At 36.8% G+C, this 26,437-nt stretch overlaps 2 protein-coding genes across 7 annotated transcripts in view; one reads left to right on the top strand and one right to left on the bottom strand.

Annotated features, from left to right (window-relative positions):
• Positions 1-9,690, top strand: part of acsbg1 (acyl-CoA synthetase bubblegum family member 1) — a 52,885-nt gene extending 43,195 nt beyond the window's left edge. For all 5 annotated transcript variants that reach the window (XM_048158865.1, XM_048158866.1, XM_048158869.1 and 2 more), the window contains 14 exons: positions 589-688; positions 1,419-1,483; positions 1,620-1,891; positions 2,014-2,102; positions 5,091-5,211; positions 5,300-5,380; positions 5,455-5,604; positions 5,693-5,869; positions 6,657-6,835; positions 6,934-7,167; positions 7,262-7,479; positions 7,577-7,716; positions 7,799-8,045; positions 9,364-9,690. In XM_048158865.1, coding sequence (XP_048014822.1) covers positions 639-688; positions 1,419-1,483; positions 1,620-1,891; positions 2,014-2,102; positions 5,091-5,211; positions 5,300-5,380; positions 5,455-5,604; positions 5,693-5,869; positions 6,657-6,835; positions 6,934-7,167; positions 7,262-7,479; positions 7,577-7,716; positions 7,799-8,045; positions 9,364-9,440 — 2,100 coding nt within the window. In that variant the 5' untranslated portion in view covers positions 589-638 and the 3' untranslated portion in view covers positions 9,441-9,690. The remainder of the gene's footprint in view (positions 1-588; positions 689-1,418; positions 1,484-1,619; positions 1,892-2,013; positions 2,103-5,090; positions 5,212-5,299; positions 5,381-5,454; positions 5,605-5,692; positions 5,870-6,656; positions 6,836-6,933; positions 7,168-7,261; positions 7,480-7,576; positions 7,717-7,798; positions 8,046-9,363) is intronic.
• Positions 9,691-10,099: 409 nt separating this feature from the next.
• Positions 10,100-25,253, bottom strand: idh3a (isocitrate dehydrogenase (NAD(+)) 3 catalytic subunit alpha). 2 transcript variants are annotated; one of them, XM_048158873.1, is made up of 12 exons: positions 25,105-25,177; positions 24,620-24,679; positions 21,495-21,557; positions 16,925-17,008; positions 16,249-16,363; positions 15,990-16,177; positions 12,107-12,240; positions 11,850-11,952; positions 10,929-10,993; positions 10,758-10,842; positions 10,512-10,664; positions 10,100-10,413 (listed from the first exon to the last, which is right to left on the bottom strand). In XM_048158873.1, exons 1-12 carry the CDS (start codon positions 25,129-25,131, stop codon positions 10,330-10,332), a joined length of 1,161 nt encoding a protein of 386 aa, XP_048014830.1. In that variant the 5' UTR covers positions 25,132-25,177; the 3' UTR covers positions 10,100-10,329. The 2 variants fall into 2 exon arrangements, with proteins under 2 accessions (XP_048014830.1, XP_048014831.1); XM_048158874.1 differs by lacking the exon at positions 24,620-24,679 and having other exon boundaries at positions 25,105-25,253.
• Between the last annotated feature and the right edge of the window lie 1,184 nt (positions 25,254-26,437).

Genomic DNA, 26,437 nt, shown 5'->3' with positions numbered 1-26,437 from the left:
GTTCAATGAGATTTTACTGGTCAAGAAGCTGGTTGGTGATCAGGTACAATGAATCATGAAATATAAATGCCAGTATTACGAGGACCACAATACTTAGTACTTGTTATACTCTAGTGATCAACAATGTAAAATTGATATGCAAGAACATTTATATGGTGTGAGAGGCAGTAAAAACTTAACAGTTGTGTGTATGGAAAATATCACTATAAAAATATATATTCTTCCTCAAGCTGATAAATACTCAAACATTTAATTCTACAGTACTAATAGTAAATTCATTGTGATGAAGATGAATATATCTCAGAACAAACTTCAACCGAGTGAACTTTTGTACTCCAATTTAAAGAACTGTAACACATTTGCATATAAAAGCCCCCAAACTCATTAGTATGCGCTATGTGTTTTTACCCAAAGACATTCAGTTCCCACAGAACATATTTTTGCCAACATTCATTTCATTCACTGTGAACATTTCTCAGAAGCTTTACTTGGAGCATAATAAAAATGAGTACATAGCTAAAGTTGTTAAGTCTTTCTTTGGAGAACTGCTTCGTGGAGCTATTCATTCCTACATTCTGTCCTCAATAGGCCAAGAACCGGACAATCTTTGAGCAGTTCATACCAGTCCTGCAGGCACCATGAGCACAAGCACTCAAACTGATCCCACCAGGAAACAGCTTGGAAACGGGTATGTAAATGCTTTTAATAAAACCTGTTTACCTTGAACTGTGGTCACTGTAATCGTCAAGTTTTCTTCTTATGCACTGCCATTTGATTTATTTTACATGCAAAGAACTTAACTGATTGCAGAGTGAAAGAAAACATCTTGTTATAATCAAAATGGTAATAATAATAAGGCACTTTTAGTTTCTTAAACTCAACTTGCAAGTATGTGTGATGTAATATTCAGCTTCGGTTGCCATAGGTAGGAATAAGATGTGAAATGTCTTGTTTGAAAAGAGTTTGGCAGAACATTACTTGGAAAAATCTCTTTTGGTGTTTTCATCAAACACACGCTGAATCAAAATGAGCAGCGGAAATGAAATCAGCTCAGCTGCCAGTTCTAGCACTCTTGAATACAAAGAGCATCAAGCCGGTCGTTTTGTAGGGATGCCAGTATTTTAAAGCAACCTAATGTGCCCTCTTACTTGTGGCTGTTACATCAAGAACTGAAGTGAAGAAGAAAACAGAAGTTTCTATGACTGATGGGAACTTAAGTTTCTCACATTTTGTGAGCTTCCATCTGCCAACAAATCTGCTGGGGCTTTAGCACTTAGTAACCAAAACCCATCATTGTGGGGGCTCACAATGCTGTTGAGCAGTTGTGCCATGTGATTCATGGGTACGAGAGCTGGGGTCTGTCCGCAGGGAGAGCCAGAGTCCACTGCTATCTAACAGGCCAGCACTCTTTTTTTCAGCTCAGACTGTTCACCTCTTGGGCCCATGACAGACCTTTTGGAGCAGGATGTTGGGGAAGGATTGTGTAAGTAGAGTAACTCTTATTTTGTTTATCGTATTCAGAGTTTGGATATCAGGATTATGTTATTACCTTTCAATCCTGTTGTTCACATCATCAGATTTTTAGTCTTTGAACTGCGAATATCTCCTATTCAATGCAGCAGAGAAAAAGAGCGTTGAGGAGGTTCTGGCAAGTGCGGAATTGGCCCCAGCCCAATCCCTATGGACTACAGAAGCCAGTGGATCAGTTCAGCTGAGAATGGATGAACTCTGTCCAGAACAGCCCATCACTGTGCATCAGATGTTTACCAACTCGGTTCAGAAATATGGGAAGCTGACTGCTTTGGCAAGCAAAAGAGGAAACAAATGGGAAAAAGTTACCTTTTCGGAATATTATCACCTCAGTCGAATGGCCGCCAAAAGCTTTCTAAAGGTGATCTTGGCATTTTTTTAAACACTGATTTATGCATAACATATTCATGTTACAAAGTTTAAGTCGTATGCATGGAATTTACGGAATAGATATAATTCAGTGATATTTGACAATTCTCTTAGCTGGGTCTGGAGCGGTTCCACAGTGTAGCCATCCTGGGATTCAACTCTGCGGAGTGGTTTATCGCTGCTGTTGGAACTATCTTTGCAGGGTGAGAAATACCTGTAGGTTTTTCACATTATGCCTAAAATGTCATACTTGTAAGTGCTGGTGTTGCTAAATCCAATGCACTTACTAGCCCAGGCTAAAAAACTGTAAGTATGTTTATGTGTGCATAATCAAGGTCCAGCTGGTTTCTGCACAGTCAAACTACAGTGTTTATTAAGTATACAAGACACAATGCTTAAATCATATATTTGAATAATTAAATACACCTTGTGCATCACCTTTTGTCTTTTGTGTTATGTGCACATTTCAGAGGCCAACTGTTTTATGATTAGCGTGAATACAAGCCAAGCTACTATAACACTATCTACTTCTGTTAGTTCAAATTCACAAAAAACAGAGAGATGATTTCATTGGGACTAAAGTATTTACATGACATTTTAAAAGGTAATGATTTGGAAATTATTTCGTTTTAGGCTGTGTCCGAAAGCTTAAAAATGCTGCCTTCTGAGAATTCGTTCCTAGGTAGGAAGGCATAAAGTAACATCTGAATCCAATCTTAGCTTCACTTACTGTCTCCTGAGATTGAATTTTGAAGGCAGCATATAGTAGATGTATCCTTCACTGCCTATGATATCCCACCATCCTGTGAGTTCCATTCTGTGACAGTTAAAGGGTTTGTTCACCCAAAACTGAAAATTCTGGCATCAGTAAGGGGCCGTTCACATATTGCGTCTAAAACCGTGTGGAATGCGTGCCGCGCCAGTTTTTCCTTCTTTCCAATGTGCTTGCCCTACTGCGGCATCTGTCGTTGCTATGCAACCATAAACTGAGCTCTCCACAAGTTTCAGCAAAGGATAAATTTATTTCAAGCCCTTGCTTTAGCTTTACTACTAGATATTGTTTCGGAAAGGCCGGAGCTGATTGGTTGGTTCTTGTCACATGACCTGCGGTGCGTTTGCGGCATTCTGAAAAGTTGAGAATTTCGATGCACCTGGAAAATGCTCCTTCATTTTCAAATTATGAGCACGCCTGCCACACGCCTACATTTGAAATAATGAATTTGAGCGTGCAAAAGACGCGATATGTGAACGGCCCCTAACTCACCCTTATGTCTTTCATTCATCACAAATGAAGATATTTTAAATGAAATCTGAGAGATTTCTGTCCCTCTATTGACAGTTTAAGCAACTGACACTTTGGCAGTTAAAAAAGTTCATAAAGTAAAATCGTAGAACTAATCATATGAATTGAGTGGTTTAGTCCATATTTTTCGAAGAGATTAGTTATGGTAAATGGAAGTTCAAGCATGCTTGCTTGATGTGCGAGAACCAATTAAAGGTGCCCTAGAACTTTTTTTACAAGATGTAATATAAGTCTAAGGTGTCCCCTGAATGTGTCTGTGAAGTTTCAGCTCAAAATACCCCATAGATTTTTTTTAATTCATTTTTTTAACTGCCTATTTTGGGGCATAATTAGAAATGAGCCGATTAAGGGTGTGTGGCCCTTTAATTCTCGTGCTCCACGCCCCAAGAGCTCTGGCTCTTGCCTTAAACAACATAAAAAAAGTTCAAACAGCTAAAATAACCCTCAAAATGGATCTTTACAAAGTGTTCGTCATGCAGCATGTCTAATCGCGTAAGTACAGTGTTTATTTTGATGTTTACATTGATTCTGAATGAGTTTGAGGCTGTGCTCCGTGGCTAACGGGCTAATGCTACACTGTTGGAGAGATTTATAAAGAATGAAATTGTTTATGAATTATACAGACTGCAAGTGTTTAAAAATGAAAATGGCGACGGCTCTTGTCTCCGTGAATACAGTAAGAAACAATGGTAACTTTAACCACATTTAACAGTACATTAGCAACATGCTAACGAAAAACATTTAGAAAGACAATTTACAAATATCACTAAAAATATCATGTTATCATGAATCATGTCAGTTATTATTGCTCCATCTGCCATTTTTGGCTATTGTCCTTGCTTGCTTACCTAGTCTGTTGATTTGGCTGTGCACAGATCCAGACGATCTGCCCTTGTCTAATGCCTTTCATCCAGACGTTAATACTGGCTGCCCTTGTGTAATGCCTCAATCATGGGCTGGCATATGCAAATATTGGGGCGTACACCCCGACTGTTACGTAACAGTCGGTGTTATGTTGAGATTCGCCTGTTCTTCGGAGGTCTTTTAAACAAATTAGATTTATATAAGAAGGAGGAAACAATGGAGGTTGAGACTCACTGTATGTCATTTTCATGTACTGAACTCTTGTTATTCTACTTTGCCGACGTAAATTCAATTTTTGAATCTAGGGCACTTTTAAGTTTGTTCATGTTACGCAGCATGTTTGAGCTTCCACAAGAAACCAGTGAGGTTTGTTCTTGCACATCAAGTAAGACTGTGCTTCTGTTTATGTTTACTGATCAATGTTTATATGTGAATAAAAGCATAAATTAAATCTGTTTATCATATAAAGTGATCATGTCTATTCAGAAAATTTGGACTAAACAACTTGATTCACATGGATTAGTTTTACAATCTCTTTATGCACTTTTTGAACCGTCAAATTGGTAGTTGCATAGACTGTCAATGGAGGGACAGAAATCTCTCAGATTTCATTAAAATATCTTAATTTGTGCTCCGAAGATGAATGAAAATCTTGCGGAACGACATGAGGGTGAGTAATTAATGTTAATTACTAATATTAATTTTTGGGTGAACTAACCCTTTAAGCTAAAAAAAAATAAAAATGGCATCTGAAAGTTGCAGCTAGTGGTTAGTTTGTGTGTAAATACTGTATGTTTTTTGACCAGTGTTTTCCACTTGATATTATTTCTAGTGAGAAATTAGTATTGTAAATATTCCCTTAGCCTTTACCAAAGCTCTCTCTATTTTGTTGTAGATCATTAAACCGTTACGCTACCTCAGAAGTCGGCCCGAAATCTTCATTAGGTGCCTTCGTGCAGAAACACTGCCTGCAATATTAGGGCTAGAATCACTGCCCTCACATCTATATTTTTGTTTGTGCTAGGGGTATAATGGCAGGGATCTATACCACAAACTCACCAGATGCCTGCCTCTATGTCGCTAATGACTCAAGAGCCAATGTCATTGTTGTGGAAAATCAAAAGCAGCTGGATAAGATTTTACAGGTAACATTTGATGTACTTTATTTTCTCTACCTGGACCTTCTCATAATCAATGAACAACCTGATTAATACTCTTGTTTTTTCTTGTTAGATAAGGGATAAGCTGCCACACTTGAAAGCCATAGTACAGTATTCTGGATCTTTGAAGGAGAAGATTCCCAATCTCTATTCGGTGAGTGTTCGATAAACAGAGATGAGTTGCCAAAGTTACCCAAAGATTTACTGTGACTGCTTGTCTTTGGACAGTGGGAAGAGTTCATGGGACTAGGACTGGAAATCTCTGATCAAGAACTAGATGAAGTCATCATTAGCCAGAAAGCCAATCAGTGCTGTGTACTTATTTACACCTCTGGAACAACTGGATCACCGAAAGGAGTGATGCTAAGCCATGACAATGTAAACGGCTATGAAAAAAATTACATTCACAATATAGTGGCAATGTTGTGTTGTAGATTACTGAAATTTGAATTCTGGACTCTTATAGATCACATGGACAGCCCACCATGCAAGCAGGGTTGGAGAGATGCAGTCAGCTGAAATCAGGCAAGAGTCTCTGGTCAGCTACCTTCCTCTCAGCCATATAGCTGCCCAGATCTATGATCTGTGGACAGGGATCCAGTGGGGGGAGCAAGTTACCTTTGCTCAACCAGATGCTCTAAAGGTAAATGCTCAAGAACAGTCCTGCTCCTGGAGGCATAACCTGATATTGCTGAGTTCAACATATTCCTGGGTCAACATTTTTGTTGATCCTGGAACAACATTCAAATCAACTAATCAGATTTGAGGGTCAAGTTTACAGATTATGTCAAGTTTAGGCTTAAAATCATGAGTTGGTGCTTCTACATCAGTGTTATTCATCTATCATTTCCCTCTGATTTTTGGGATAACTTATGGGTAGGGTTAGGTTTAGGGGTAGGAATAGGGTTAAGACTAAATTTTCAGAGTGGAATGTTGTTCCAGGATCAACAAAATATGTTGACCCAGGAACGCATCTAACTCAGCAATATCAGGACGTGCCTCCTGGAGGGCCACCTTCCTACAGAGTTTAGATCCAGCAAGCCTGCCCTGAAGTTTCTACTAATTTTGCACACTCTACTGGAAGGTGGAACTTTTGCTTTAGATCCTATAACTGGTGGTGTCATCAAATATCAGTGTTGTAATTTAGACCAGCTCATTCAAGTCCAGGCCGAGACCTGAGTAGGTCGAGTCCAGGTCAAGACAGAGACCTGAAGAGGGTTGAGTCCAAGTGAAGTCCAAGACCATATTTTCATGATGGACTCTGCCTTCGCTTGGACTAAACCCTCTTCAGGTCTCTGTCTTGACCTGGAATTCGACCACCTCAGGTCCTGGTCTGGACTTGAATGACTGGACTACTGCCACACTGTCAAATTTTGTAAAGGATTTAAATCTACTCTATTGCTCTCTTGAAGTTTTATTTTCCCTTTTAGGGGAGTTTGGTAGACACCCTTCGAGAGGTTTCCCCCACGGCCCACATGGGCGTTCCTCGTGTTTGGGAGAAAATTATGGAAAAGATCAAAGAAGGCATTTCACGGTGTGGATACATGAAAAGGAAACTGGTGACATGGGCCATGTCTGTTAGTCTGGAGGCTAATCAAAGGCTTACCAAGTACATAAATTGCTTAAAAGTACTGAATATCATTTTCCGTTTGTTACATTCATGTTATTTGGACCTTTATGATTTTATGATCATTATCTTCAAATCAGGGATGAGGAGAAGTCATTCCTCTTCACTCTTGCGGACAGCTTGGTCTTGCAAAAGCTTCGTGCCGAGCTGGGCTTCTCCAATTGTATGAAGTTCTTTTCAGGAGCTGCTCCTATTGGAAGCGAAACCCTTCAATTCTTCCTCGGTCTCAACATTCGACTGTATGAAGCCTACGGGATGAGTGAAAGCTCAGGACCCCACTTTATGTCTGGCCCGAAAGTGTACCGCTTTCAAAGGCAAGCCGTCTTTCCTTAATTTACAGGTTGAATACTTTCAACTTGAAGGTCAATAATCAAGTTCACTGTGTAACAATTCCTCAAACTCTTCTAGCTGTGGTAAGGTGGTTCCAGGCTGTCGATACAAACTAGTAAACATAGATGCTGACGGAATTGGAGAAGTGTGTTTTTGGGGCCGGAATGTCTTCATGGGCTTTCTCAACCTTGAGGAGAAAACAAAGGAATCTTTGGATCAAGATGGATGGCTCCACTCTGGAGACTTGGGAAAGGTAGATGAAGATGGCTTTCTTTACATTACCGGAAGAATAAAAGGTAAAGGATGCTATTTTTATCCTACACATTTTACTAGCTTTGATGGTACCATATAATTGGATTCAGGGGCAATTCCATTCAATCTCTTTCCTTTCAGAGCTCATTATCACTGCCGGAGGAGAGAACGTTCCCCCACTTCTCATAGAAGATGCCGTGAAACAGGAGTTGCCAATCATCAGTAATGCCATTCTAATTGGAGACAAAAGGAAATTTCTGTCCATGCTGCTAACACTAAAGGTAAAGTATGTTTTGAGAAAAGTTCTGGCTTCAATAACTCTAAAACCATTTAGGTTACTCTGTTCTTCCTTTCCTTGGATAGTGCACAGTCAATACAGAGACCGCAGAGCCAACAGACATTCTTAGCTTGGAGGCTGTGGAATACTGTCAGCGACTTGGTAGCCAAGCGACAAAAGTGTCAGACATCATTGGAGGAAAAGACAAGCTAGTGTACCAGTCCATTGAAGAGGGTATTGCACGGGTCAATTCAAAAGCAACCTCAAATGCACAACGCATACAAAAATGGACCATATTATTGAAAGATTTCTCAATTGTTGGAGGAGAACTAGGTGAGTGTTGAAACACTTCCCAATAGATGTCCATTGCTCATTTTTATAAACTGGTGGTTGTATTTGGATCTTAAAGAGTTAGTTCACCCAAAAATGAAAATGATGTCATTAATTACTCACCCTCATGTCGTTCCACACCAGTAAGACCTTCTTTCATCTTCAGAACACAAATTAAGATATTTTTATAAAATCTGATGGCTCAGTGAGGCCTACATTGAAGATCACGAGTTTGTTTCCTCATAAAATCTTTAAGCTAATAAGGTTAAGCATATTTGGCTTGCTGTCCGCTGTGGAGGGGCTCGAGGAAGCAGCTTCAACTCGAGCTTGGATATACCCCCCAGGGACTACTAGTGCATGGAAGAGGAGTACGATAGATGAGATGCTTAATTTATGTGGTGGAGTTGGGGAGGTGGAGGGATATCGAAACATGCCAGAGCAGGGTGAGTAGCTGCTTATATGCTCTGGATGTAATTGAAAGATTAGGCTTCCCTCCTCTTGAGATTATGTTTTAAGTTTCACTAATTGAAAGATTAGATGGGTTCACTCCTCCCGAAATTACGTTGTGAACTTCACTTAATTTACACTTTCATTGATACTAAAGACGTATTTAAAACAGTTCATGTGACTACGGTGGTTAAACCTTAATGTTATGAAGTGACGAGAATACTTTTTGTGCGGCAAAAAAAACAAAATAGCCGCTTCATGAAGCTTCGAAGCTTTACAAATTTTTTGTTTCGAATCAGTGGTTCTGAATGCGTATCAGACTTTCAAAGTCACGTGATTTCAGTAAACGAGGCTTCGTTACGTGGTAAGGGTTTTGAAATTGCAATGGTTCACCACTGAGGGGTGTGACATTGGCAGTTTGATATGCGCTCCGAACCACTGATTCGAAACAAAAGATTCGCAAAACTTCGAAGCTTCATGAAGTGGTGTTATGAAATCGCCCATCACTAGATATTGTTGAAAAGTCGTTATTTTGTTTTTTGGCGCACAAAGTATTTTTGTCACTTCATAACATTAAGGTTGAAATACTGTAGTCGCATGAACTGTTTTAAATATGTCTTTATTAGCTTTCTGGGTATCTGAATGTGTTAATTATCTTGCTGGCAATTGAGGCCTCACTGAGCCATGGGATTTCATCAAAAATATCTTAATTTGTGTTCTGAAGATGAACGAAGGTCTTACGGGTGTGAAATGACATGAAGGTGAGTAATTAATGACTGAATTTTCATTTTTGGGTGAACTAACCCTTTAACTTGTACTGAACCTCCACCGAATGTTCATTCCAAAAGATAATAGAATATATATTTCTTTTCAGGTCCTACAATGAAACTACGTCGCCCAGTGGTGTTGCAGAAGTATCACAGTGAGATAGAGAGTTTTTACAGAGAATAGAAGACCTGGTTGTATCTCTATCAAAGATACTGTTGCTTTTTGCCAAGACAGATGATAGAAATGTGGGTTTTAATGCTTTTTTTTTTTTTTATTTAATTTAACAACCTAATTTAATTCTATTTTTTTAATTACTATCTCTCAACATACTGTTAATTGTCTTACAATGTTGGTTGGATGTTATATGATGTTTAATATTCCTGTATGATTTGATCAGATCATAAAAATAAAACTTGTGCTTTGTTTGTGGATATAATGTATATGATAACGCTCTCATCTTTATGTAGTGTTATCGTATAAAAAGTACTCTGTAAAAATAAAGACATAGGTTGCCCATAAAAATAGACGTATATATTCCAACCACAGTCATGTCTTGACAGTACAGTCATTTCACAATTGACAAAGCAAAGGTCAACAGTTGTTTGAATTATATTACTTGTTAACCATAATGTAAAGTTCATAGCTAATGTTAAAGCTCAAGCATAAAATTGTGAAACATCTTTTCACTTTTTTTTTTTTTTTTTTACGGATTTAACACACTTTAAAGCAAAGCAGAAAAGAAAAATGTATTTCAGCCCCTAATACTTGGACAAGATTATTCCTGTCATGTGACAGAAAGGCAAATTGCCATATCAAACCAGAGAAAATGTCCAGTCAATAAATACGGTTTATCTTATATTATGTAGTTCCTTTTTGACAGATTAAAACAGCTCACAAATACAGTCACCGTAGAACAAGAATTTAAGACAGTGCTTTGTGGTTCTGTAGAAACAAAAATGCAGACACTTAGTAGAATTGTGCGCAGATATCAGAATGATACGAAGATTAATTTCATGTTTTTTGACTGTCAGTTCTTTAGGCATGATATCCAAACATAGACTTTAAAAAAGCCTCATTCCATGTCCTGCACTCTTCGGCAGATGTCATCTGTGAACTCTGAGCACTTCGAATTTCCACCAAGGTCTTTGGTCAGAACCTGGAATATATAGAAACAGATGTAAGTATCAAGATCTGTCTTGATGCTGGATGCCAAATTCATATTCATGCCCCGAGATCACTAATAATTGATCCTACCTTTTTGTCCCGTATGGTGTCGTAGCAGGCAGTCTCAATCTTTTTAGCGTAACTGTGTAGTCCCATGTGACGCAGCATCATGACAGCACTCAGCAAAAGGGCGGTAGGGTTTGCCAGATCTTTGCCTGCGATATCAGGGGCAGTTCCGTGTACCTAACGTGCACAAAAAAAAAAAACAAGAATTATGATAAATGGAGTGATAATGGATTACTCCATTGTAAAGCTATTGCAGCATCCAGCACATACTGATTCAAATATGGCAACACCATTGGCTCCGATGTTCCCGCTAGGAGTTACTCCAAGGCCTCCAATCAATCCAGCACACAGATCACTGAAAGACAAATCAAAGGATGGTGAGACTTTAAAGATAATCAAATGAAATTTAATATTATTATATGATGCTATATACAGACTCACCTCAAGATGTCGCCATATAGATTAGGCATTACCAGCACATCAAAGTGAGAGGGATCTTGCACCATCTAGTGGATAATCACAATGCAATGATGGTGATGATTTTATGAAAATAAACTGACTTCTGGACAGTGTTGGGTGATTCATTGCTCTGTAATTCAATTACAGTTACTTCTGATGTATTTGCATTACTGTATGGACTATATAACAATTCTATATAAAACAATAGTAGATTTAACATCAAAATTTTCATCAAAAAATGCTTTGTAATGAGAAAGAATGTCCAGAAAAATGAATTTCATTGATGTCACCCGGAGTAACTAATATAAAGGGACCATTTTGGATCAAGTCATGCGGTCAATATCATGTGACAGGATGTGACATCATTCAGACACCTGCAAAGGACCACATGGTCATGAAGAAAAGTAACTAACTTTCTTAACTATTTGAAAAATTCATGTTTTCACTTGCTCATGCGCATGTCCCGAAACATCAGGTCATTCAGTACAACCGCTATAAAACATGGAAAATATTGTAATGATTTAAAAACTTTTACTAAATATAAAATGTTTGATTGTCTTTTTCTGGCTAGATATCAGCCTGTTAGCATTGTTTGAAAATATCGTCATTCGGTAAAACCGAAATTTTGGATAAACCGAGTTTTTTGGTGACAAATTTTGTCCATCTTGTAAAAAATGACAAAAGCAATGTTAATTGATTAAAAAACCACATAATCTCATTGTTAACACTTAATAAAACTTCAAAATTAATTATATCTCCATTAGTTTTGTTTACACTTTTAAAAACCTTATTCGTCAATGACCCAAATTATTATAAACAAAATGTCAAAAACACATCAAAACATGTCACAGATGTAAGATGTGTAGAAAAGGCCTAATGAATGAAGTTGTCTTGTATACATACATTGAGACAGACTGTATCCAGATACATTTCTGTGAATTTCACGTCCTTGAAATTCTCAGCAACCTCTCTGCACTTCCGCAGAAACAGACCATCAGACATTCGCCTAGAAAACATCACTGAATTCAGCATGTTTATATATTGCAACCATTTTAGATCCAATAAGACATTTGTTACCAGTAAAAATTATATAGAAATTCATCATAGCTACAAAGTTACTATGTGATTTGTGACAGTTTTCTTGGCAAGGAGAAACTCACATGATGTTGGCTTTGTGAACAGCCGTGACACTGGTCCTTTGGTTATTTCTGGCGTACTCAAATGCATACTCAGCAATGCGTCTGCTGGCATCCTCTGTGATCAGCTTAATACTCTGTACGACTCCATCCACAATCTGATTCATAGTGAAAATAAAGCAAATTTAATATTGTGGTTAGGTTTTGTTCAAACCACTTGACAAAACCAAGAGTAGGGTTAGTTCATACAAAGGGGCAAGATATGATGACTGCTATACAAACTGGTAGGGCTGCACAACGATTAATCGTTTGCAAAATAAAGTCTGTTATGTAATATATGTGTGTGTTCTGTGTATAATAATTATGTGTATATATAAGTACATGCACATACATGTATATATTTAAGAAAAAAAATTATATTTATATATAAAATATTTATAAAATATATATATAAATATGTATATTTATTTATACATGTATATATTTCTTAAATTTATACATGTATGTGCATGTATTTATATATACATAATTATTATACACAGAACACACACATATATTACGTAACACAGACTTTTATTTTGCAAACGATTAATCGCGATTAATCGTTGTGCAGCGCTAAAACTCAGATTTAAGTTTCATACGGTGGACTTGATCTATAAGACAACTCGAGGTTTTATGTACACAACCACATCATATACACTACCATTCAAAAGTTTGGGGTTTTTGAGAAAATTTGAGAAAAGTAAAGTGATTTTTACATTTACACTACTGTTCAAATGTTTGGGGTTGGTACTTTTTTTTTAAAGAAGTCTCTTTTGCTCACCAAGGATGCATTTATTTAATCAAAAATACAGTAAAAAAACAGTAATATTGTGAAATATTATTACAAATGAAAATAACTGTTTTCTATTTGAATATATTTCACAAAGTAATTTATTCCTGTGACGGCAAAGCTGAATTTTTCAGCTTCATTACTCTAGTCTTCAGTGTCACATGATCCTTCAGAAATCATTCTAATATGCTGATTTGCTGCTCAAGAAACATTATTATTATTATCATCAATGTTGAAAACAGTTGTGCTGCTTAAAGGGATAGTTCACCCTAAAATGGATCATTTACTCACCCTGGTGTTATTCTAATGCCTTATGTTGCGATTTTGTCAATCTTGATTTCTCACAACTCGTGTGCTTTTTCTGGGCAGGACAGAGTAAACTGCAGCGCTTAAAGAGTCTCATGAACACGCGCGTCATGCAGCCGTGCAGAGAAAACCAACGGTCAAGAATTTCTTTGTATAATACATTAAATTTTGCTATGTTTTTCACTAAACCCTATTGTATACCCCCAGAACACCTGGAATATATGACATGTTTCACATGGGATCATTCAGTGATACTTTTGCATCATTTTTAAAAAGCTTGATGCTGGTCGCTGTTCACTGCCATTATACAGGTGCTGGTCATATAATTAGAATATCATCAAAAAGTTCATTTTTTTTTTTGTAAATTATTTTTAAAAATGAAACTTTCATATATTCTAGATTCCCTACATGTAAAGTAAAACATTTCAAAAGTTTTTTTTTTTTAAATTTTGATGATTAGAGCGTACAGCTCATGAAAGTCCAAAATCCAGTATCTCAAAATATTAGAATATTTCCTAAGATCAATCAAAAAATGGATTTTCAAAACAGAAAAGTTCAAGTTCTTTAAAGTATGTTCATTTGTGCACTCAATACTTGGTCGGCAGCACATATTACAGCAAATGACTTGCTCCTAGCACAAATTACAGCATCAGTGAAGTGTGGCATGGAAGTGATCAGTCTGTGGCACTGCTGAGGCACTATTGAGCCTTCAGATCATCTGTATATTGTTGGATCGACTGTTTCTCATCTTTCTCTTGAAAATATCCCATAGATTCAGGGGTCAGGCATGTCGGCTGGCCAATAAAACACAGTAATATCATGGTCAGCAAACCACTTGGAAGTGGTTTTTGCACTGTGGGCAGGTGCTAAAGTCCTGCTGGAAAAGGAAATCAGCATCTCCATAAAGCTTGTCAGCAGATAGAAGCATAAAGTGCTCCAAAATCTCCTGGAAGATGGCTGCATTGACTTTGCACTTGATAAAACACAATGGACCAACACCAGCAGACGTCACGGCCCCCCAAATCATTACTGACTTCAGAAACTTCCCACTAGACTTCAAGCAGCTTGGATTCTGTGCCTCTCCAGTCTTCCTTCAGACTCTGGGACCATGATTTCAACATGAAATGCAAAATGTACTTTTATCTGAAAAGAGGACTTTCGACCACTGTTCACTGCCCATTTCTTTTTCTCCTTAGCCCAGGTAAGATGCTTCTGACGTCATTTCTGTTTCAGAAGTGGCTTGGTAGTCCTTTTCCTGAAGATGTCTGAGTGTGGTGACTCTTGATGCGCTGACTCCGGCTTCATTTGACTCATTGTGAAGCTCTCCCAAGTGTCTGAATCGGCTTTACTTGACAGTATTCTCAAGCTTGTGGTCATCCCTGTTGCTTGTGCACCTTTGCCAACCCAACTTCTTCCTTCTAGTCAACTTTGCATTTAATATGCTTTGATATTTCACTCTGTAAACAGCCACACCATTCAGTAATGACCATCTGTGACTTACTCTCTTTGTGGAGGGTGTCAATGATTGTCTCCTGGACCATTGCCAAGTCAGCAGTCTTCCCCATTAGTGTGGTTTCAAAGAACAAGAGATACCCGGAATTTATACTGTAGGGATGGTCATTTAATGAAACTCAAATGTAAATATTCTAATATTTTGAGATACTGGATTTTGGACTTTCATTAGCTGTACGCTCTAAACAACAAATTTAAAAAAAAAAAAAAAAAAAACTTTTGAAATGTTTTCATTTACATGAAGGGAATCTAGAATAAATGAAAGTTTCATTTTTTTAAATAATTTACAATAAAAAAAAAAAACTTTTTCACGATATTCTAATTATATGACCAGCACCTGTATAAATGAGCACGAGTGGGACGTTTTTTTTAAAAATTCTGCTTTTGTTGTCCATAAAAGAAGGAAGGGCATACGGCATTAGAACAACGCTAGGTTGAGTAAATGATGACAATTTTCATTTTAGGGTGAACTATCCCTTTAATATTTTATTATTATATTATTTGTTGAACAGAAAGTTCAACTATAAAGGTCTTTACTGTCAGTTTTGATCAATTTAATGCATCCTTACTAAATAAATGTATTAATTTAATTCAAAACAAAAATTTTGTACTGACCCCAAACTCTTGAACAACATGGACAGACAAAGGGAAGATCGCATGAATGAAATGTGACGACCTGAGGGTCATTTCACATAACACTTTGACACACTATGGACTGGGACCAGAGACAACTGATATACAGCAGCCATGTGGCACCTACCTAAAGAATAAACAGCACTGAAATATGAGCTGTGCCCAGTGAATTCCTGCTAGCACTGCATGAAAAACTGGTTAAGATAGCATTAGATGATAATAGCATGACATTTGGCATTTGTGAAGGGAGCCAATCAACTGCTGAGGACCCCAAAGGTCAAATGTCATCCTATTGTTGTACTCTGGGCCTAAAGATCTAAAAGGGTATAAATGTATATACAGTTGCAGGAAAAAGTACTACACACACGATACTATATAGAACATACTTTTTTAACACCCATGAAGCAAGTTCCAAACCAAATGTCGGTACAGTAATGCGAATTCGGACGCAGCTAATGTCTATTGGTGTGACTTATTAAAACGGTCAGATCAAAATCTGATGACCAATTAATGAAGGAATCCATGTAAAATGTCCAAGGATTCACATATTTTTTTCCTGCAACTGCAGAAATCAAAAGAATAAGAACAGCTAGCTCTGGTTTAGTTTGAAAAACAGATACATACCACATGTTCAATCCCACTGTACTCTCCTTCTGTGTTTTCTCTGATGGTGACCAGATCCACATCGGTGTAAGGCGTCTTATAGCCCTCGATGGACACACACGGACGCACATTGGCATACAGGTCAAAGGTCTTCCTTAGCAGCAGGTTCATGGACGGGTGTCCGGCAGCAATCGGCGTTTTCAGGGGTCCTGAAATTTAATTTAAATTTTGTGAGTTTCGTATAATGATTCAAATGATGTGATAGAGTAAACAAGTTTACCTTTTAAACCAATTTTGTTTTTGTCCATCGACTCTTTTGCCTCAGGAGGGATCATCCATCTGCCTCCGGGACCTTGGATGGCGGTGACGTTTCTCTCTTCCCACTGAATAGGGGCCTGATTTAGAAAAAAAAGTGATAATGTAGCTTTAAAATCGGCATGAAACAGAAGTTGCGATAGTCTTTTCTTCACTATTGTGAGTGAAACGGCTTCTTGAACAAGAAAAAATGGTGGAAAAATTGATTTTGTCTGTTGGGAGTTGATTGGATGGTTGTAGTTTGCTATTGGTCGATCTCATGTGAGTGACATGTTGTCCCGCCCTCGTGCCAGTAAACATGTCATCAGAGAAGATGGAGTGGGAGGTTTTCTTGATTATAGATTATGAGGGCACATGAATTAAAAAAAAATAATGATGTGCCCGGATAAATCATTTAAAATAAATCCTGCAATATTCCATTAATCAAAAACGGAAGAATTTTCAATTTTGAATTCATTGTGACTTTAAATACAGCTGCACTATGTAAGTCGTGGGCAAATATTTACACAAATGTGCTGAATACTCTTCTAAGACTGAAAGCAGTGCACAAAAGGGGTTAAAAACATAATAGTCGCTCAACGCGCTTGTTGCAACTTGCAGTCTAAGCTGAATTTCTGAAGAGTAAAACAACAGATACATACCTTTGCTGCTTCAAATATCTTCATCACTGCAGTGGAGATCTCTGGACCGATTCCATCTCCAGGAATTAACGTCACAGTTTGAATCTGTCAAAGCACAAAAAACAAACAAACAGAAAACTAGATTACATTTCTGAGAATTAATCACAAGTATCACAATCTGGCATTATTTTTCTCAGGCTTCTACATATATTTGAGGATTTCATTTGAAAATTGCAGGCTGCTTTAACTAATGCCTCCAGAACAAAGGCATCCATATCGAGTTATTTTGCAGCATATGTTTTGTATACGGTTGCTACAGCCAAAAAGCCAACGCCTTCAAGTGAACAACCTTGACTGAAGTAATTATGCCTCCAACTTGCACAACTGCATAGTTCCTGCAGGCTGCGAAATTAATATTTGTGACTTCTTTTATGATTCATGCTTACTCCAAGTACATTAAGCTCTTCAAAGTACTTGCCTTTCGGATAAGTAAAACTGACCATTTACCATCCCTAACCTGATGGGGTTTTTTTTCCCCCTCAACGATACAGTTTAAATCCAAAAAAAATTTTTTTTTAGAACATAATTAGTTTTACTAGCCAATGTGTGCAGATTTCCATACTTAAGGTCACTATATAGTTGACTTTAAATTCCTGATGTCAAATTCCATTTTCCTAATCAGTTTTAACATATTAAAACTTTGTTTGTTTGTTTTTAAACTAGTTTGGGACAATTGATGTAATCTTAAATGACATTAACTTTTGAAATTCTGTTCAAAAAAAAAAAAAGTGAGCATGTACATTATACCAACCAAACCGGACCACAAACTACATTCATATACATCATTCCCAGTTAACCAAAAATTGTTTTAAGAATGTTTTGCTAACATTCCCATTAAGTTATGAAAAAGTTATTTCTAAATGTCCTTTGAACGTTAACGTCAATTTTTCAAAATGTTTTTCTTGGTTATGCGAACGTTAAGGAAACATTCCATTATCATTCCTAGGGCTGGACGATATATCGCATGCGATTGTCACGCGCATTTCCGTCAGTAAAGCCGGTTCCCTGATTACCGCCAAATCGCCATCACCAGCTTTCAAATGGAGTGGCATTTAATAGACAGAGCCGTAGTTCACTGACAAGCCACGCAATATCGCGTTCATTATCAAAGGCGATTCATCTGAGATATGAACGCGATATATGCGCGTGACAATCGCATGCGATAGGCTATATGGGTCAGGCCTACTTCAAACATTACTGGAATATCACTTTTGAATGTTTTCCTAACGTTCTGAAATGAATGTTAGGAAAAAAGTGTTAGATGAATGTCAAACTAAAATATTTCAGAAAAAAAAAAAAACTCCATACAATGCATAAATAACAAACATTTTGAGCACAGTATTAATAAAACTTTGACCAAACTATCTATTAATGTTACTTGAAGAACATTTGTTCATAACTTTAAGAGAACCTTGCCAGAACATTAGCTAACATTCTAAGAATGTTCCCTTTCAGCTGGAGTGGTTCTACAATCTTACCATATTTGTGTACCACGCTATTTACATCCAATGTACTTGAATTAAAATGGTAACCAAACAATTGTGGGGCACCACTGACTTCCATAGTATTTTTTTTCCAAACTATGGATATCAATGGGGCCCGTCAACCAGTGTTGCCAAGTCCAGGGTTTTCCTGCGGAATTGGGCTAATTTAACATTGTCGCCGTGGGTTGTTTTTCATGTTCGCAGGTAGAAGCGATGATATTTAGCCCCTGGAATGCGGATTTTACCCCCGGAACACGTTTTTTTTTTTACCAGGGGACCCCCCTGAAATGTGATTGGGCTACTTTTGTGCTAGTTTTGAGTAGCAATTGGACAGGTTTTGTTGTGAAAACCTGGCAACCTTGCAGTCAACCGTTTGGTTACCCATATTCTTCAAAATATATTGTTTTGTGTGCGGCAGAAGAAAACAGGTTTGGAGCAATTTGAGGGTGAGTAAATTTTAATTTTTGGGTGAACTATCCCTTTAACCCTCTGGAGTCTGAGGCTGATTTGGGGCTTGGAGAAGTTTTGACATGCCCTGACATTTGTGCTTTTTTCAGTTGTTCATAAACATATAAATGACAAAAGTGTCATTACACTGTATTCAGCACAAACTAGGCTACAATAATATGTGAGGAACATGTACGTACATGTTTGTATTTTTGAAGGAATAATGTTTATGCGTGGTTATTGAAAAAACAAAAAACTTAAGTCACTGAAATAAACCCAAAAAAAGTATATTAAATCTGTGTTCACAAGACTTTTGGGTATTGGAGGTTGTAGACTAGAGTTTTTTCTTCAGAATTATGTAAAAATTATGCTGCCTACTCCTTCATATAAAACAATATATTGATTTAGTTTTTGTAAGACACTTTTTGTCAAGAAACACTGTATGCGTGGAGGCCTGAATATGCATAAATAATGGGCCATTTACACCTGAGAAGACAAAAGAATCACATAATAATGACTTGAAATGACTTGCATATTAATGAGGCCTTTCAGTCAGGTAGGCTGTGAAAAAAAAAACCCTGTAATAATGTCTCAGCTCATCATAAACAGCAATACTGTGAAATATTATTACAATTTAAAATAATGGTATTCTATTACATTCTTTAAAATATAATGTATTTCTGTGATGCAAAGTGTCTGAACAATTATGTTACCTCTATGGCATTTCATATAGGCTTTTAGCTTAAAAGCATGCACATTTGGAGAAATATTGATGGATTCTTATATATTTATGTCAATTTTCTATATTGAGAAGTAATATTTATTGTCATCACTATGAGTGCTGGTTACTGTGTTTTTAATTTAATGAGTGCTGGATACTGTGCTCTCTGTACACCTTTAGTCCACAAATTATTCTAAAGAAGAAGAGGACATTTCAGGAATGGTGTTTTTAATTCATACTTGCAGCCGGAGGGCGCTCTCTGTACACCTTTAGTCCACAAATTATTCTAAAGAAGAAGAGGACATTTCAGGAATGGTGTTTTTAATTCATACTTGCAGCCGGAGGGCGCTCTCTGTACACCTTTAGTCCACAAATTATTCTAAAGAAGAAGAGGACATTTCAGGAATGGTGTTTTTAATTCATACTTGCAGCCGGAGGGAGCTCTCTGTACACCTTTAGTCCACAAATTATTCTAAAGAAGAAGAGGACATTTCAGGAATGGTGTTTTTAATTCATACTTGCAGCCGGAGGGCGCTCTCTGTACACCTTTAGTCCACAAATTATTCTAAAGAAGAAGAGGACATTTCAGGAATGGTGTTTTTAATTCATACTTGCAGCCGGAGGGCGCTCTCTGTACACCTTTAGTCCACAAATTATTCTAAAGAAGAAAAGGAACTAGGAACTAACGGCATGTCTTCTAGAGATCGCTAACCATTTCTTTAACATCCAAATAAACACTTTTCAAGACAATAAATACACGATTGAGACGATGAATGCATGTATTGCCTCTGAATTTGCCTCTGAATAGCGCTGGCTCCGTGGGCGTGGCCGCATTAGCGGGTAATGAGCTGAATCACAGACTTCTGACATGGCTCTCTTTTCATACAGATTACATAAACACAGAATGTTTGTTTTCGATTTGACTTGCATGATTTAAATCCTGACATTTCAACGTTTCTTTAGATGTAAGTGTCATTTTTTTTGTCTTTAGTATTCATAAGTTACAGTTCATTTTCTGAGAACTATCAGATTGGACTTCGTTCAGAGGGAGAGGAGAGATCACGCATCATGTTAGTTTTCTTTATTTTACAAAAAGCACAACATTGTGTTTTTACTCTGAGTGTACACAAATAAAAGAAGACATTCTATAGTTTTAATTGATATATTACTTATGTCTCTATGACAAAAAATGACAGAGTATTTTAAGTCTGTTTTGCTGCAATGTGAAAAAAATCCTGCAAAACGCGCCGGCGTGTTTTCAGACCTCAGGGAGTTAATATCACGGAATTACCATAATACATGAATATATAAAAAATATTAAAAAAAAAAAAAAAAAAACACATGTCGTTGAGATAAGTGTCCTAAAATGGTACCATCTTAGTAGATGGTAGTAGTAGTAATACCACTAGTACTTGGTTGGTTAGTTTTAGGGCTGTCAAACGATTAATCGCGATTAATCGCATACAAAATAAAAGTCTGAGTTTGCCTAATATATGTGAGTGTACTGTGTGTAATTATTATGTATATATATATAAATACAAACACATTCTTGTATATATTTGAGAAATATTTACAAGTATATGTATTTATTTATATTTTTATATAATTTATATTATATATAAATAAAAATATTTTGTACATAAATAACATATTTCTCTTAAATACATACATTAATTTGTGTGTATTTATATATGCATATTATTTACACACATTACTCACACATATATTATACAAACTCAAACTTTTATTTTGTATGCGATTAATCGCGATTAATCGTTTGACAGCCCTAGTTAGTTTCATCCATAAAGTTAATTGAGTCAGTCTGTAACTTTGTGTTATCACAAGAAATTAACAGCAGTGTGTATTAAATTCAACTTACCCCTCTAGAGAAGGTTTTGGGCTGTGGGCTCTGAGTCTTTATGGCTCCTATTACACGGGACACCTGCAGAGATGATTTTAAAGATACAAACAGATCAATAACACTGGAAGAAATCAATCAAGTTGATACTACACAATACAGAAAGCCCAAACATTCTATTAAAAAGCAAGCAAACTACCCATGTGTTTTTGAAAAGGGCTGCGTTTAATGCGACTGCTACTATGGCTGATCTTCACTGTGGCAGCACAAGCAGTTAATTAGACTGAGACAGACTTAGTCTGATCCCATTAACTCTGCATGCAAACTTTAAGTGTTTCTTTGAACACACAATGCAGCTAGTTCAATTAAGGTGACAAGCATGTAGAAGGTGAATTACACCAGGGACCATCCTGAAGCCAAAAGATTAAACAAACGGAAACCTTTGCCAATTAGTTATGTGATTAAGTGTTTGTTATTATTCATCCCTGGTGTAAAATGAGGGGTGTAGTTTCACAAATCTGCATAGTCAACACTTCAAGTATATAAACATTCAGTTTAAAGGGTTAGTTCACCCAAAAATGAAAATTGTCATTAATTACTCACCCTCATGTCGTTCCAAACCCATAAGACCTTCGTTAATCTTTGGAACTCAAATTAAGATATTTTTGATGAAATCCGAGAGGTATTTCTGATTTAATTCAAGGACTTGTCCATAGACGGCAATTTAACCAACACTTTCAAGGTCCAGAAAGGTACTAAAGACATTGTTAAAACAGTTGACGTGACTACAGTGGTTCAACCTTAAATTTTAGGAAGAGATGAGAATACTTTTGTGCGCAAAAATAAAACAAAAATAACTTTATTTAACAAAATCTTCTCTTCTGTGTCATTCTCATATGCTGTTTACGTCCAGCGCTTCCAGGTTCTACGTCAGAATGCCGACTCATTATTGGCCGGCTCCTGCGTCAGCATCACATGCATGCGTCGTGCTGATCACTTGATCAGCTTTTTCCAATACTGAGCCGGCATTCTGACATAAACACGGAAGCCTGTGCTTACTGCATTAACTGCGTACGGATAATGACAGGGAAGAGAAGAGATTGTTGAATAAAGTTGTTATTTTTGTTTTGTTTCTGCGCACAAAAAATATTCTCGTCGCTTCATAACATTAAGGTTGAACCACTGTAGTCACATGGACTATTTTAACAATGTCTTCAGTACCTTTCTGGACCTTGAAAATGTTGGTTAAATTGCTATCTATGTCATATACCTCTCAGATTTCATCAAAAATATCTTAATTTGTGTTCTGAAGATGAACGAAGGTCTTACGGGTGTGGAACGACATGAGGGTGAGTAATTAATGACTGAATTTTCATTTTTGGGTGAACTAACCCTTTAAATCTGTCTAAAACTTTAAAGCTACTGGTCAAACACCAATGACAAGGATTTTTTTTAAAACAAACCCCTCAAAAAAAGAGAGCAGATCTGATGAGGACATTACTTCTTTTGCAATGTGTACTGTGAGAGAGCGATGCCATACAACTAAAGAACCAAAAAAGTATTTGGACACTTTCTTCAGAAAATATCTAAATTAATTTTAATTCAGAATCGCACTCAAAAATTTATGATCGTCATTGCATTTGGAGGGACAGAAATCTCTGAGATTGTATTAAAAATGTCTTCATTTGGGTTTTGAAGATGAACAAAAGTCTTAAAGGGTTAGTTCACCCAAAAATGAAAATTCTGTCATTTATTACTCACCCTCATGTCGTTCCACACCCATAAGACCTTCGTTCATCTTCGGAACACAAATTAAGATATTTTAGTTAAAATCCGATGGCTCAGTGAGGCCTCCATAGGAAGCAATGTCACTTTCTCTCTCAAGATCCATAAAGGTACTAAAAACATATTTAAATCAGTTCATGTGAGTACAGTGGTTCAATATTAATATTATAAAGTGACGAGAATATTTTTGGAGCGCCAAAAATAACAAAATAACGACTTATTTAGTGATGGCTGATTTCAAAACACTGCTTCATGAAGCATCTGAGCACAAATGAATCAGTGTGTCGAATCATGATTCGGATCGCGTTTCAAACTGCCAACGGCTGAAATCACGTGACTTTGGCGCTCCGAACAGCAGATTCGACACACCGATTAATTGTGCTCCGATGCTTCCTGAAGCATTGTTTTGAAATCGTCCATCACTAAATAAGTCGTTATTTTGTTATTTTTGGCACTCCAAAAATATTCTCATTGCTTTATAATATTAATATTGAACCACTGTACTCACATGAACTGATTTAAATATGTTTTTAGTACCTTTATGGATCTTGAGAGAGGAAGTGACATTGCTTCCTATGGAGGCCTCACTGAGCCATCGGATTAAGTAAAATATCTTAATTTGTGTTCCGAAGATGAACGAAGGTCTTACAGGTGTGGAACGACATGAGGGTAAGTAATAAATGACAGAATTTTCATTTTTGGGTGAACTAACCCTTTAATTATAAAACAGAATTGATACTGTTAAGCAATATATTGCATAACAATATAAATCATATAAATAGCCTACTGTTCATTATCAGACAATAATTAAGACATTAGTAAGTTTTGCCACCTCAGATAACATCTTACCAGACCTTTTTGGTAAGAAAAGTGAAGATAATTTTGAGAAAAGGTATAATATATATTTATTTTCTTGAAGACGTTTCATATTTTGCAATGACATTCATACATTTTAAGTGTGGCCACAATTATATGTAAAACACCAGTCTGAAGGACACAAAACGGTTCTTCTGCATGTTCTCATGTCCTCATCATTATATAATTGTGTTTTAGAAGAACTATCAACATTAAGTTAATGAGAGAAACTCATAAAACTATGGTTAGTTTAGTCGAGACATCAGTCAGCTCTTGTTACATTCATGAAGCCAACATGTCGAGGTGACCTTCATCCAACATCTGATTGGTTAGTTGGCGCTAATGGATCTCCTTACTGGTGTGTAAATAAGCTAAGCTCATTTTTAAACCATCTCACCCTGACTATTTTAATGTCCACGTCAAATTTGCCATCTTTAATGCCTAATGACCCACTGCAAGCTAACACGTTAAAGCTAACTGACTGAACGAAGAGATGCGCGTCTTACTTCCGGAGTCCCGCTCGCGTCACTTATCCGCACGCCGCATCTCTCGAGAAGTTTTAAGAGCTGAAAAGGCAAGAATGACGTTTTAAATGATCACAGCCTGACCTTACTGTCCCTCTAGCTGAGTTTATTTACTCATTTGGGTTATTAAACACAATAATGTGTGGCTGCAGAGGCGTTGAACATCAGTGGCGTTTGACTCAGGCGTGATTCATCCACCCAGATCAGAACGCGTCGTATTATTCTCTTGATGTGTTAAAAGACTACTATATGAGTTAACAGAGCTGTTAAATGTGTTAAACATGTAAGTGCCGGTGTGAAGGGCATGCAGTAACGTTACTGGGCCGCTGTGGCATCTCTAATGCAGCGCAACGCTTTCTTTCAGCGTAAATTAAGTATATACATGCATTCATAGTACACAGTCATATTAGGCATAACAGAACACAAACTGCTGTAATCTGAAGTTTGTCGTATGATATAGTCCTTACCGTTGACCTCCACGCGTTTCCAGCCATCCTGTGCTAGTCGTGATCTGGCGACTACTACTAACTCAGTGTCTCATCCTCTACTATGAGTATCTAGGGTTGCCAGATTTTAGCTAAACTACTAGAACGCTATGATTTACCCTATTGCAGGGGTTTGAAATCTTTTATATGACACGGACCTTACAGTATGATTATCCTGGTGCGAGAGCCTACCAGCGTAAATATGTAGCTATATATTTTCATGTATCTACTTTTTTTGTATTTTATTCATTTCATTATATTTTATTGTGTTAAATTATTGTTTTTTTCTACTCCATTATATATTATTTTTAATCAATTTGTTTATTTAATTACTTTTTTAATTGAAATTATTTGTTTATTTAGTTTGTTAGTTTATTCTTATTCTTATTTTTATTATTATTATTATTATTATTATTAATAAAAAAATGTTTACACTGTGCTTCTCTACTTTTCCACAGACACCCTATCACTCCCTTAATGAACCCTTCGCAAAGACCCGCCCCCCTTAGTTACTGTTGCTTTGTCCGACAAGCCATGGCGCTGTCATGCCACACGCAGTGAAAAATACATCGCGGAGCAAAGAGGACACTGACAACACGTCGACAGACAAGACAGAACAGGTTACTTATGATATTAAACAAAGTCCCAGCATTTAAACTGTGTCATTTTTGTAAGAAATTCGAACAATTAAAAACTGTTTTGTGGCTCTTTAATGTGTCGTGACAGATCGCTGTAGTGCCTCAGCTCAAGCGGCTCGTGAACTGACCATCTCTTCCTACTAGTTAATTTATAGCATCAAATAAACATGAATGAACATCAGAAGGAATTTTGTTTCAAACACGGAAAGACACACCATTTTTCAAGTTCAAGTTCACCGAGCTTAATCTTTGAACTCCTGACTGCTTTGTCAGGACAAAATGGCGAATCCGGTGTTATGATTGGTTAGATTGCTTGTCAATCAAACTCCCGGCGAAGGTTCAATTGCACACACCTGGTTTGAAAATCCCAGTTTATGTATATTTTTTTTTATCTATGTAAATTGACCAAAAGTACTTTTATTTATTTATTTTTATTTTTTATTTTTTTTGTAATAGAATAAATGCAATTTTTTTATTTAAAAAAGAGCGATACAAAATCTGACACATTTTCAGAGTTTAGAAGGTGTAAGCTATATTTTATGAATTTTGGTAGTAATTCACAAATGTTCCCAACAATTACAAAAGAAAAAAAAAAATCACACCTAGCATAATTTGCCCTTTTCAGAACTGCAGACTGCAGAAATGGGGATTCAGATAAACCTGGCAACCATATGTAC

Source organism: Megalobrama amblycephala, linkage group LG15, assembly GCF_018812025.1.
Source record: "Megalobrama amblycephala isolate DHTTF-2021 linkage group LG15, ASM1881202v1, whole genome shotgun sequence".
Lineage (NCBI taxonomy): Eukaryota > Metazoa > Chordata > Actinopteri > Cypriniformes > Xenocyprididae > Megalobrama > Megalobrama amblycephala.
The sequence above is the reverse complement of the archived record's forward strand: the minus strand, read 5'-3'. Positions and strand labels throughout refer to the sequence as shown.

Excerpts from the sequence above, each read along its gene's own strand:
- idh3a (XM_048158873.1), bottom strand. The coding sequence starts at position 25,131 with ATGGCTGGAAACGCGTGGAGGTCAACG. Across the intron at positions 17,009-21,494 it reads CCAAAACCTTCTCTAGAGGG|ATTCAAACTGTGACGTTAAT; the intron begins GTAAGTTGAATT and ends GTGCTTTGACAG. Across the intron at positions 16,364-16,924 it reads AGATATTTGAAGCAGCAAAG|GCCCCTATTCAGTGGGAAGA; the intron begins GTATGTATCTGT and ends TTTCTAAATCAG.